The sequence below is a fragment of the Trachypithecus francoisi genome, unplaced genomic scaffold (assembly GCF_009764315.1).
Source record: "Trachypithecus francoisi isolate TF-2019V2 unplaced genomic scaffold, Tfra_2.0 Lachesis_group19, whole genome shotgun sequence".
Taxonomy (NCBI): Eukaryota; Metazoa; Chordata; class Mammalia; order Primates; family Cercopithecidae; genus Trachypithecus; species Trachypithecus francoisi.
In genome coordinates, this window is record NW_022681464.1 from 37,657,952 (window position 1) to 37,670,891 (window position 12,940).

Sequence of the window (12,940 nt, forward strand, 5' to 3'; positions counted from 1 at the left end):
AGACGGGCGCATTATCTGCGATCAGGAGTTTGAGACCAGCCTGGCCAACCTGGTGAAACCCCGTATCTAATAAATACAAAAAATAGCCAGGTGTGGTGGCATGTGCCTGTAATCACAGCTACTCAGTAGACTGAGGCAGAAGAATTGTTTGAATCTGGGAGGCAGAGGTTGCAGTGAGCCGAGATCACGCCACTGCACTCCAGCCTGGGCGACAGAGCAAGACCCTGTCTCAAAAAAATAAAAAAAAACCCTGGAATAAATAATCGTAGAAATATAGTAGGAACAAGGGGAGGCTTTTTCCCCCCAAACTTCAAAATGTATTTGTTTTTAACATCATGAATACCTCAAGTAACTTTGATATTTTACACATTTCTTCCTCAATTCCTAATATCTTGAAATCCCATCTCTAAATGAGGAAGATTTAGTAGCAGTTTTAAGGGTTTTTTTTGTTCAGTTAAACATTATGGTTATAATTAACATGCCCTTCTAAATAGGTTTTATGATAGTATCATGGTATTTCTTTTACAAAACACATCTAAATGTCACAAGTAAGCCATTTCTTTTTCTTACATTTCATTTGCCTCTACTAATTCTTTCTCCATTGGCTAGAACATTGTTTTCATTTACATGTACTAGTTTTTTTGCATGTTCATACTAACTTCTAGAGAATTAGAATATAAGGATAGATATTAGGATGTGTTTTGTTTTTCGGCCTTTTTTTGAGACACGATCTCACTCCTGTCGCCCAGGCTGGAGTTCAGTGATGCATCTCGGCTCACTGCAGCCTGGACTTCCTGAGCTCAGGTCATCCTCCCACCTCAGCACCCCAGTAGCTAGGACTACAGTTTCATGCCACCATGTCCCCCTAATTTTTTGTATTTTTAGTGGAGATGGGGTTTCGTGATGTTGCTCAAGCTGGTCTCAAACTCCTGGGCTCAAGCAATCTGCCTGCCTCAACTCCCAAAGTGTTAGTAATACAGGCGTGGGTCACCATGTCCAGCCTGATGTTTCTAAAAGTGACACACAATGTTCTTATTGCTTATTGCTAGGGCGGATTTGTGCTACCAGATCAAGTAAGATTAAAGGGTAGACACCACCATCCTAGCACAATGAATTAGGCTTTGATACTGGCCACAGTAGTCCAATCTTGGTGGACTTGACTTTGAACAAGAATGCTTATTGATGATTGGGTGTTCACGCACATGTGTGAAATATGCCACCGTTGAACCTTGTTACACTGTTGGCACATTACCTGTCTGATCTGAGGGAAAGAAAAAGAATACTTGTGACTGAAGCAAAGATTTGTAATTTTTTATTTATTCTAAGCTCCAAAGCATTGTTCCTAGAAACAGAAACAAAAGAAACAATTCTTTTTTTTTTTTTTGGAGACAGGTTCTTGCTCTGTCAGACTGTAGTGCAGTGGCATGATCTCAGCTCACTGCAGCCTCTACCTCCTGGGCTCAAGTTATCCTCTTTCCTCAGCCTCCTGAGTAGCAGAAGGAACAATTCCTATTTGTGATGTTCAGATTTGTTTTCTGAAAGGAATACTATAATATTGGAGTAAAGAATTTACTTAGAAGGGAAAGGCATATTAACTATATGTTTAATTTTGAACTGCATTGTTTTATGTGTATATTATTTAAGTGTACTTTATGATTATTTTACCAAGAAGACAGATCCCATTTATAGAGTGTTAAAATGTGAAAAAAGTATATATTACTAGCAAATAAAATTTCTAATTATTTCATCCCTGAGCAGTCTGAAAAGGAAAAATTCCTAATATTTATATTTGCTCATTTGCAACTTTACTGGAGTTTAATCTTTAGAAAAAAATTTTTTTAATTTAATAGCAGAATAGAATGTTTAATATATTCAAGTTAAGTTTTTAACAGCTTGACAATTTATTTTTAATTCATGTGTTTCAGAAAAGTTTTTGTTACCTAGGCTTGGGCTTTTAAAGTAATATGAAATTTTTATAAATGGATTTTATATTTTTTTACTTGATTTTATGAAAATGGGTTGTAGATTGCACATCTAGCACAAATTGAAGATGATAGAGCTGCGATGGTTATTTCTTGGCATCTGGCAAGTGACATGGACTGTGTAGTCACCCTAACCACTGATGCTGCACGTCGTATCTATGATGAAACCCAAGGTCGTCAGCAGGTGTTGCCCCTTGATTCTATTTATAAGAAGACTCTTCCAGATTGGAAAAGGTTAGAAAAAAGTGAAAGTAATGGTTTTTTCTGAAATATATTTTCTGTTTTTTATCAAAGCCTTGAATTTAAAAATGATTTATCTAAAAGATACCTAAAACAGAAAATTGACTTGAATTATCTACATTATTTTTGTCTTCATCACAAATGGGCATTTTCCATTACATATGCTGGCTATGTTTTATTTGCCAATTAAATGTTATTTATATATGTAATGTATACACACAAAGACATACATTACATGTATATGTAATGTATACACACAAGACATAAAAAAAATTTTATATCTTTGTATTTCTTAATTTTTTAATTTTTTAATTTTTATTTTTTGAGGTGCAGTCTTGCTCTGTCAGCCAGGCTGGGCGTGATCACAACTCAGTGCAGCCTCAACCTCCCTGGATTCAAACTACCCTTGCACCTCAGCTTCCCAAGTAGCTGGGACTACAGGTGCATGCCAGCATGCCCAGCTAAATTTTTTTTTTTTTTTTTATTGCTATATTGCCCAGACTGGTCTCAAACTTTTGGGCTTAAGCAGTCCTCCCACCTCAGTCTCCCATACTGCTAGGATTACAGGTATGAATCACTGCATCCAGGCCCTTTTTTATATTTTATGTGTACTCTGATTAGGCCTACTTTTAAAAATGCACCTAAAGACAGGAAGGAAATACTAACAAAAAAATAAATAAAAATGTATAACAGAATATTGGTCAGTATTTTCTCAGATTACTAAACAAAGCTTTTCACAGCCTGTAATTGCATAGGACTTGAAGGAGAATGGGATCTCATTAAGAGTCTACTATGTCAGTAAACTTGTTCTTTCATCTTATAAATCTAAAAATAGATTGAGGAAACAAAACAGCTGTATGTTGAACTCAGATCTATCGGATTCTAAAATCTGCTACCCTGCAGCTAGTCAGTACTCAAAGGAACAGCATGGGAAATCCTGACGGGTCATTGTTACTGTGTTGATAAAGGTAATGCTTTTTTTTTTTGAGACAGAGTCTCGCTCTGTCGCCCAGGCCGGAGTGGAGTGGCGCGATCTCAGCTCACTGCAATCTCCACCTCCCGGGTTCACACCATTCTCCTGCCTCAGCCTTCCAAGTAGCTGGGACTACAAGCGTCTACAACCACGCTTGGCTAATTTTTTTTGTATTTTTTTTTAGTGGAGATGGGGTTTCACCGTGTTAGCCAGGATGATCTCGATCTCCTGACCTCGTGATCCTCCCGCCTCGGCCTCCCAAGGTGCTGGGATTACAGGCGTGAGCCACTGCGCCCAGCCCACTTAAGAGAATGGGTTTAACTCTTGCCCAGACTGGAGTGCAGTGTCTACTCACAGGCACAGTCATAGCTCACTGCAGCCTCAAACTTGTGGGCTCAAGTGATCCTCCTGCCTCAGCCTACCAAGTAACTGGGATGACTAGAGGCATGTACCCTTCACACCCTAATACTTTTTGTGAGAAGAATTTTTTTCTCCAGGAGGGCTAATTTATCTCTTTAATCCCTGGAGACTAAGTTAAGGATCCTTGATTTAAGACTAACGTTTGTTCTAGAAACGAGTTATCCTCTCTGTTTCTAGTATTCTCTCTCTTACTGGGATTGAGTTAACTAGAGCTCCTCCACATCTATGTTGAAGGGAAAGTCTCCGACACCCCAATCAACTACCATCTCTGAAATTCCACTGTTATCATCTACTGGCTTCAATTCCTCTTCCTATTGTGTCGGAAGGACAGGGAGACAGAGGACATAGAGCTGCCTTCCTCATATGTTTCTCAGTCTTGGGCCTTGCCCCTTCCCCTAGTCATTCTGTGACCACTCTTCACGTGAACAGTTACGTCATTCATACTCATTTGGAACCAGCTTTAGAGGCTACTTTTTTTCTTTCCTTGTCAAATGAAACTATTATTATATTGTTAATACAAAGTAATAGAAGGTAGTGGTACAGATAAAACCAAGTAGATTTTTTATATGGTCAACATTGTTTCCATTTCTAAGGGCATAATAGCTGATCATTTAGAAGTATCACTTGTGGTGGATTGGGAGTTGATTATATGATCAAAATGATGTGTAATATATTCATGTTTTCCATATTGTCTTTTTTAAAATTAAAAAAGTCATGTACTTTAATATCTTTTTAAAATTTCTTTTTATTTAGACCTCTACCTCATTTCCGAAATGGAAAATTGTATTTTAAACCCATTGGAGATCCAGTCTTTGCTCGAGACTTGTTAACATTTCCAGATAATGTAGAACATTGTGAAACAGGTAAAAGACATTATGGTGGCTTTACTTTTGTACAGATGTTAAATTTGTGATACAAATCTGTAAATTATTGATAATGAAAATTTATATTCTTATTTTGCTTATCAGTCATAGTTTTACCAGTATTTTTTAGAGGACAGTCAAAATTAGAACAAATACTAGCATTCTTTCAAAGAAAGACTTGCAATGTACATTATATTTTAATATGACTAAGGAAAATATCATAATTTTCAAAATTCATTTATTGACTTTTTTAGTATTTGGTATGCTGTTAGGAGACACCATTATTTTGGATAATCTGGATGCAGCCAATCATTATAGAAAAGAGGTATGTATTTGATTTCTTTTTAAATTTGTAGACTTCAGTTTTAATGTGAATCATGTCCATTTGATGATACATATATAAATGACTAAGTAGCCTTTTCAAGACCAATTTAAATTCTGCAAATTGATAAGCAACATAAAAGTAGGCAAAATGTAGGAATGAATGGACCAGGATGCAAATTTAAATAGATGTGTTTTGGGGCTATGAAATTGTCTAAGACTCAAAACAGTGTCTTGTTAGCATTGGAAAAAAGTACTGTCAGGTAATTTTGGTGTAAAATGTAATGTGCTGTAGCTCTATGTATTAGTTTTCTCGGGCAGCCATTAACTGATGTAAATGATAGAAATATTACTGTCCCACAACAGACTGGGTGGCTTAAATAATAGAAATTTATTGTATCACAGTTCTCGACACTGGAGATCCAAATTCACAGTTTCAGTAGGGTTGATTTCTTCTAAAGACTATGAATGAAGGATCTGTTCCAGGCCTCTCCCTGCCTTGTAGATGAGGACTGTCTTCCCCCGTCTCTTCACATCTGTGTGTGACTGTATTCAAATTTCCCCCGTGTTGTAAGGGTACCAGTCATATTGGATTAGGGCCCACCGCAATGACCTCAAATTAACTTGATTATCTCAGTAAAGACCCTATCTCCAAATAATGTCACATTCTGAGGGACTGGGGGTTAGGACTAATTTAACATGGATTTGTGGGGGGCTGGTCCCAAACAAAGGTAATGAGTTAGTTGATTGTTCACAATCAGCTATAGATGTAACTCTGTTTTATTCTTTCCTCCCCTTCTCACTAGTCTTGTAAAAAATAAATATATAAAAGATTATGGGGGAGCACAGTTTAGCCCATAGCACCTTTGGAGGGGACTTTGGTAAAATAAATATTTCAGTTATTTACTGCTGCTATATATATAACACTCTAAATTGTAAGTTTAAACAACAATATACCAGTCCTCTTTGTAGGTTTCTCCAAGTGATGTTGGCTAGTTGAACTGGAGTGGTGGCAGCTCTAAAATGCCTGCCTTATGTAGCTGGCAAGTGGTACCTGTTGTCATCTGGCAAATCAACTGGTATTGGCCAGGGGTTCTTTTGGGGATGTCTGCTAGGGTTTTTGTTCTCACCCATGAGGGTGAGATAGAGTAGGGTAATGCCATTTAGAGTTTTAGAAGCCCTTTTGTCTAGCTAAGAGGATCCAGGAGGGCAGTAGTTTAAAGCTTTCAGAGGTCTTAACAAAGGAACGTCCTTGACTTGATTTTGACCCTAAGGACACATGTTACAGGCAGTACCCTGGATTTGATCTAAGCCAATATCTGTAAATAGTCTATTCTAGAATCATGGGGACCATAGGGATCATCTAGGATGATTAGGACCAGTGAGAATAGATGAGAGACCTTAAGCTGAGAACAAATAATGGAGAGCTGGACATGTGATGCATACTTGTAGTTCCAGCTACTTAGGAAGCTAGGGGAGGTTTGCTTGAACCCAAGAGTTCTAGGCTATAGGCTGTCGTGTGCTCTGATCATGCCTGTGAATAGCCACTGCACTCCAGCCTAGGCAATATAATGAGATTGTCTAAAAAAATTAAAATTGTTAAAGAGGTGGGGGATTTGGCCCAAGTCACACTTTACTAATTTATAGCAGAGCTAGAACTAAACTGGTGTAATTTTTCTTTGGGCCTAGTTAAGAAGCAGTAATAGGCCGGGCGCGGTGGCTCAAGCCTGTAATCCCAGCACTTTGGGAGGCCGAGACAGGCGGATCACGAGGTCAGGAGATCGAGACCATCCTGGCTAATACGGTGAAACCCCGTCTCTACTAAAAATACAAAAACTAGCCGGGCGAGGTGGCGGGCGCCTGTAGTCCCAGCTACTCGGGAGGCTGAGGCAGGAGAATGGCGGAACCCCGGAGGCGGAGCTTGCAGTGAGCTGAGATCTGGCCACTGCACTCCAGTCCGGGCGACAGAGCGAGACTCCGCCTCTAAAAAAAAAAAAAAAAAAAAAGAAGCAGTAATAGGGTGCCGGGTAAAGTGGCTCATTCCTGTAATCCCAGCACTTTGAGAGGCCAAGGCAGGCAGATCACTTGAGGTCAGGAGTTACGAGACCAGCCTGGCCAACATGGTGAAACCATGTCTCTACTAAAAATACAAAAATTAGCTGGGCGTGGTGGCAGGTGCTTGTAATCCCAGGTACTTAGGAGGCTGAGGCAGGAGAATCACTTGATCCTGGGAGGTGGAGGTTGCAGTGAGCTGAGATCATGCCACTGCACTCCAGTTCAGGCGACAGAGCAAGACTCTGTCTTTTTTTTTTTTTTTTTTTTTAAAGGCAATAATAAATTCATCGTAGTTTAGGAAAACTAAATTATTGGGATTATTGAGCATTATATAGCTAATTAGAAAATGGTATTTGGCATCTTCATGAACGTTTCCTTGTAAACCTAATAATAAGTATAATATACTGTACCAGAAACTGGCTGTGGGTGGGAGAGCTACTATATTCTGGTGGTGATTAGCATTTTTATATATCCCGAATTATGAAATAGAAACATACCCATTAAATGTTATGATAACATGGAATCAGTTTGGAGATGGCGAGAAGCTTGCTAGTAAGGATAGAACTAACTAATAGGACGATAACTGGAAGACTCCTGTTCAGTGAGATATTTGGATACTTACTATGTATGAGATAGTGGTGTGCTGTTATGTGTTGAACTATCTCTCTGAGGAGGCATGTGGAAGTCCCTGATTTGTAGCTTTTGCCAATTTCTATGGTGTAAGTACTTGTATCATGGATGATTTCCAGCAGTCTATATGAAGTCCTTCATGCTTATACGAATGTGGTATTCAGGAGACCTGGCTTTCGTGACCCAGTACAAGCTGGTTCCAGCATATCACTAGGCATAGTGCACAGAGGTCATACAATGATGAATTAGACAAACCAGATAGCCATGGGAAACTCAGCTGAGATTAGCTAAAATGCTATTTCACATATGTATCTTAATGGACTTGGCAAGAAAGTAAGGATTCTAAGTGGAAGTGGGAACCTGGAGAGATAAACAGAACACTAATGCCAGATTTTTGCAGTGAGAACGTTTGCCAAACTAATTGAACTTAAGCATTGACTTTTTACTCCCTCGAGGGGCTTTTGAGGGTAGGAGACAAAACCCAGGGCTCTAAACAACATGGGGAATCTGATAACTGGGGACACCCCCTCTGTAAGGAGAAACTTTAGTGTAAGGGTAAATATATAAACCTGCCACCTTCATCTCAACTCCAGCTGCTTCAGGGAACTACCAGAAAATTCTCTCTCTCGAACTTTGGGACTGAGCGGAAAAGTAAAAAAGTTAAACATTTTTCTAGAGAATTCATCAACATAACAATTGACTCTAATATCTGTTTGCAACCTGTATTCATACTACTTAGATGTTCTGAAAACCTTCCAGGTAAACATTTGTTTTCATGTGCTGGACTGGTAGTATCCTTAGATATCTGATTGAAGCAAACACAAATGTTTTCTGGAGGAATTTCACCATTCTTTTTGAATGGAAATAATTTCCACATTGAAAATGAGAGCAAATATTTTTAAAGTGTTAATATTTGATTAATATAGTTCAAAAAATGAAAGTGTTGAAAATGAGAAAAGAACAAGTTAAATTGAAAAATATCTATATTAATAGTTGATTAAAATAGTTCAAAAAATGAAAGTGTTGAAAATGAGAAAAGAATGAGTCAACTTAGAAAAATCAAATAGAGCTTCTAAAAATGAAAAGATTATAACAGAAATTCAATACTAACTGAGCAGGTTTAACATCTTAAGAATTTGTGAATTAAAAAGAGGGTCAGAAAAAAATATTCAGACTGCAGCCCAGAGAGAAAGAGAAAATGGAATGTAAGACAAAGAAGTTGAAGAGACATGGAGGGTAGAATGAGAGAGCATCTAACCAAAATTTAATCAGCGTGTCAAGAGGAGAGAGTTTATAAAAGGATTATAGGCAATATTTGAAGAACTAATGACTGAAAATATCTTAAAACTGATGAAAGATACCAATACTAGTTTTGCAAAAGTGTTATAGCACATATGTGACAAAAAAGGAATAGTATTTGTTCTTCATAATTGATAATAGCACATATTGATTTCCTTGCTTCCAGATTTCTAAATGAAGTCATATGTAACTTTGCCAATCAAATATTATTTTAAAACTCTTCTGAGAAAAAGCTCTTATGACATTCCTTGGTAACATTGTTGGGTTTCAGAGTTGTAATATTGTTGTTCATTCCAGAATTTGCAGAATTTGCAAGTGCTGTCATGACTTTTTTTGTCCTAATAGTGTACTTAATGAGGTAGAGTCATGAGGTTGAGGGAGAATTGAGAAACTGTCTGTGAAAGTAGTATTTCCAGAATCATCATAAAAGGAGAGCCAAACTGTCTGTCCTTCTACCATAACGCTTCCCTCATATTGTCTATTAACAAGAGAATAGAAAATCTATACATTTTAGTGTATTTATGTAAGATCATATTAGGCTGAGCATGATGACTCCTGCCTGTAATCTCAGCACTTTGAGAAGCCAAGGCAGTAATATCACTTGAAGCCAAGAGTTCGAGACCAGCCTGGGCAACATAGTGAGACACCAACTCTACAAAGTTAAAAAAAAAAAAGTAACCAGGCATGGTGGCCTACACCTGTAGTCCCAGCTATTCAGGAGGCTCAGTTGGGATAATTGTTTGAACCCAGAAGTTGGAGTCTGTAGTGAGCCCTGGTCATGCCACTGCACTCCAGCCTGGGCAACAGAACGAGACCACAACTCAAAAAAAAAAAAAAAAAAAAAAAAACAAAGATATTAAATCCTTAGAAACATTGATTGCCTGAATCTTGATAAGTGGATAACACGTGAAGCCAGTCTGTATTTTTGTTGTCGTTGTTCACCACTAGAAAACATATAAACCCAAACCAAAACTAAGAAATTAAGTTGTGGTTATTTCTTATAAAAACAAATGATTTTTGAATTTGTAAATACTGGCTTTACCAAAGAATTCACCACAGGATTTCTTCAAATAATCATCTTATTACATTTACTTTATCTTGTATGTATGTAATTCAGAGGCTATTTAGCCCCAATATTAGATTGGACAGCATTTGTATACTTGTTAAAAATTACAATGTTCTTCATTCATTAATGTATGTATGCTATTTCATTGTATGGATGTGCCATAATTTACTTGTATAACTTGTTGAGACATGTAAGTTTACTGCTTTTCATTATTAAAACAATATTTCAGTGTACATTGTTCACATTTATTATTTTTTCCTGATAAGATTCTTAGAAGTAGAATTGCTGAATCATACAGAATGTTCAACTTTTTAACACTTGTCCTGTTTCCTTTGAGAAGGGCTGTCCCAGGGCATATCAGTACAAGAAGGCCCTTTTTCCATAGCCCCCCATCAAAGTTGTGTGTGTGTGTGTATTTTAACATATTGAGTAGTAAAAATATCTTATTTGAATTCCACGTCTGTGGTTACCCATGAAGTTTAACTTTTATTTTTTAGTATTTTCTGAACCATTTTTTGTAAGAACATTCTTCTAGATCATGACATACTAAATCCAGTGTTTTTCTTTTATTCTGACTTCTCTGAAGAATTTTTTTTCTGAGACAGAGTCTCGCTCTGTTGCCCAGACTGGAGTGCAGTAGTGCGATCTTGGCTCACTGCAACCTCTGCCTCCTGGATTCAAGCGATTCTCCTGCCTCAGCCTCCTGAGTAGCTAGGATTACAGGCGCGTGCCACCATGCCCAGCTAATTTTTGTATTTTTAGTAGAGATGGGGGTTTCAATATGCTGATCAGGCTGGTCTCGAACTCCTGACCTCGTGGTCTGCCTGCCTTGGCCTCCCAAAGTGCTGGGATTATAGGTGTGAGCCACCACACCTGATATAAGAATTTAATTCTTAACCCTTATCTTTTCCTATCCATGACTTCAGTTTTTCTACATGATTTCACTTCCCCTAACTCTCAAATGATCACCTCTTTATCTTCCCATACCTAAAACCATAGTATTATCTTTAGAAGAGTCAGTCTAGTGCTTTCCAGTCTGTATTTTCTTCAATGTAATATTCTCCTTTTGCTATCCTTTGGTCATCTAAAAAACTTAAATCTAACAGAGGAAACTGGGTTGGTGATGCTACCTTGATAGATACTTAACTGCCATGGGTTCTAGAGTACGGAAGTCTCTGGCCTGTCCTCTTCCTTCCACTTACCGATCCATCATTTACTTTTTTCACTTGCGTTGTCACTGTTCTAGTTTAGGCTGACATTTTAAAAGTTGTCTAATTCATCTCTCTGCCTCTGGATTTTTCCCTCCAGTTTATCTTACACATCGCTAGTTACTAATTTTTTGAAAATACTACCGTGATCCTGTCATTTCTAATCTCCAACTTTTTTGGAGCAGTTGAAATAAGTTGCTCACTACTTACTATTCACTTACTTACAATAGGTTGTTAAAATTACACACTGCCCTACACTGCTGACCAGAGATGGAGATCGAATTCGAAGTAATGGAAAGTTTGGGGGCCTTCAGAATAAAGCTCCTCCAATGGATAAACTTCGGGGAATGGTATTTGGAGCTCCAGTACCAAAACAGTGTCTGATCTTAGGGGAACAAATAGGTAAGTTGAATAAGTACTTAAATAGCAATTTCTAATTTACTTTTTTTTAAAGAGCTTATGTTTTGAGAATCTAACATGAAAACTTAACAAATGTAAATAAGTAACAAATGTAAGTAAGATGTTTTTGTCTACTACTTTCAGCTTTTTTATATCAGGTAGTTTAGAGTTATGTAAATAGTAGCTTTATGCTTTGTATTTTCATTCTTATATGTAGCGCATGCCTCTGTTACCAGCTACTCAGGAGGCTAAGACAAGAGTGTTGCTTGAGCCCAGGAGTTTGAGGTCAACCTGGGTAACATAGCAAGACTCCATCTCTTAAAAAAAAGAAATTTCTGTCCTTATTGAATAAGTCAGTATTTTATTACATAATCATAATATATTTATCTTGAAATTTGTAACTATCTAGAACAATTAAGGCTTATTAGAAAGTGTATGACATGTGATCTCCTGCCCATTTTTCTCTTCTACAGGCTGTGTCCCTTTGCCAATATAATTAGCCAATATAATTATCTCTGCACATCTGTGCTCTGAAGTGCATATACTTACCAGGAAGTCTCCTTACCATCCATTACCTTAGAGCCTATTTGCTCTTAATTTATATAATTAATTCTCATACACTCAACTGTCTACTTTCCCAACACAGAGCAGTTTGTCATTAACTTTCTTTCAGTTGCAAAATACATATAACATAAAATTTACCATCTTAACCATTTTTAAGAGTACAGCTCAGCTGGGCTCGGTGGCTCACGCCTGTAGTCCCAGCACTCTGGGAGGCTGAGGCTGGCAGATCACGAGGTCAGGAGATCAAGACCATCCTGGCTAACACAGTGAAACCCTGCCTCTACTAAAAATACAAAAAAAAAATTAGCTGGGCATGGTGGCATGTGCCTGTATTCCCAGCTACTCAGGAGGCTGAAGTAGGAGAATCGTTTGAACCCAGGAGGCGGAGGTTGCAGTGCGCTGAGATTGCACCACTGCACTTCAGCCTGGGCAACAGAGACTATCTCAAAAAAAAAAAAAAAAAAAAAAAAAGAAGTACAGTTAGTTGGTGTTAAGTGCATTCACATTGTTGTTCATTCTATCTCCAGAACTGTTTTCAGTATGCACAGTTGAAACTTTGTATAAATTCTCCATTGTCCATTCTCTGACAGTTATACTACTTGGGAGTGAGTAACATGATACTGCTTTCTGTCTCTCTGAATATGACTCTTCTAGATACTTCATATAAGTGGAATCATACAGTATTTGTCCTTTTGTGACTGGCTAGTTTCACTTAGCATAATGTCCTCAAGGTCTGTCCATGTTGTATGTAATAAGTATTAGAATGTCCTTCCTTTGTACAAAGGCTGAATAATACATATTTCATTGTATGTATTTGCAATGTTTTGTTTACTTTTACTTTTTTCTTATTTTTATTTTTATTTTTCTTGACATAGAGTCTCACTCTGTCACCTAAGCTGGAGTGCAGTGGCACAATCTCC

General features: G+C 37.6%; 1 protein-coding gene and 1 pseudogene across 5 annotated transcripts in view; both read left to right on the top strand.

Annotated features, from left to right (window-relative positions):
- The window catches only part of SMCHD1 (structural maintenance of chromosomes flexible hinge domain containing 1), a 151,134-nt gene that overhangs the window by 120,821 nt on the left and 17,373 nt on the right, over window positions 1–12,940 (top strand). For all 5 annotated transcript variants that reach the window (XM_033178210.1, XM_033178208.1, XM_033178209.1 and 2 more), the window contains 4 exons: window positions 2,026–2,216; window positions 4,369–4,478; window positions 4,733–4,803; window positions 11,288–11,459. In XM_033178210.1, coding sequence (XP_033034101.1) covers window positions 2,026–2,216; window positions 4,369–4,478; window positions 4,733–4,803; window positions 11,288–11,459 — 544 coding nt within the window. The remainder of the gene's footprint in view (window positions 1–2,025; window positions 2,217–4,368; window positions 4,479–4,732; window positions 4,804–11,287; window positions 11,460–12,940) is intronic.
- On the top strand, window positions 1,145–1,262 carry LOC117064286 (annotated as a pseudogene).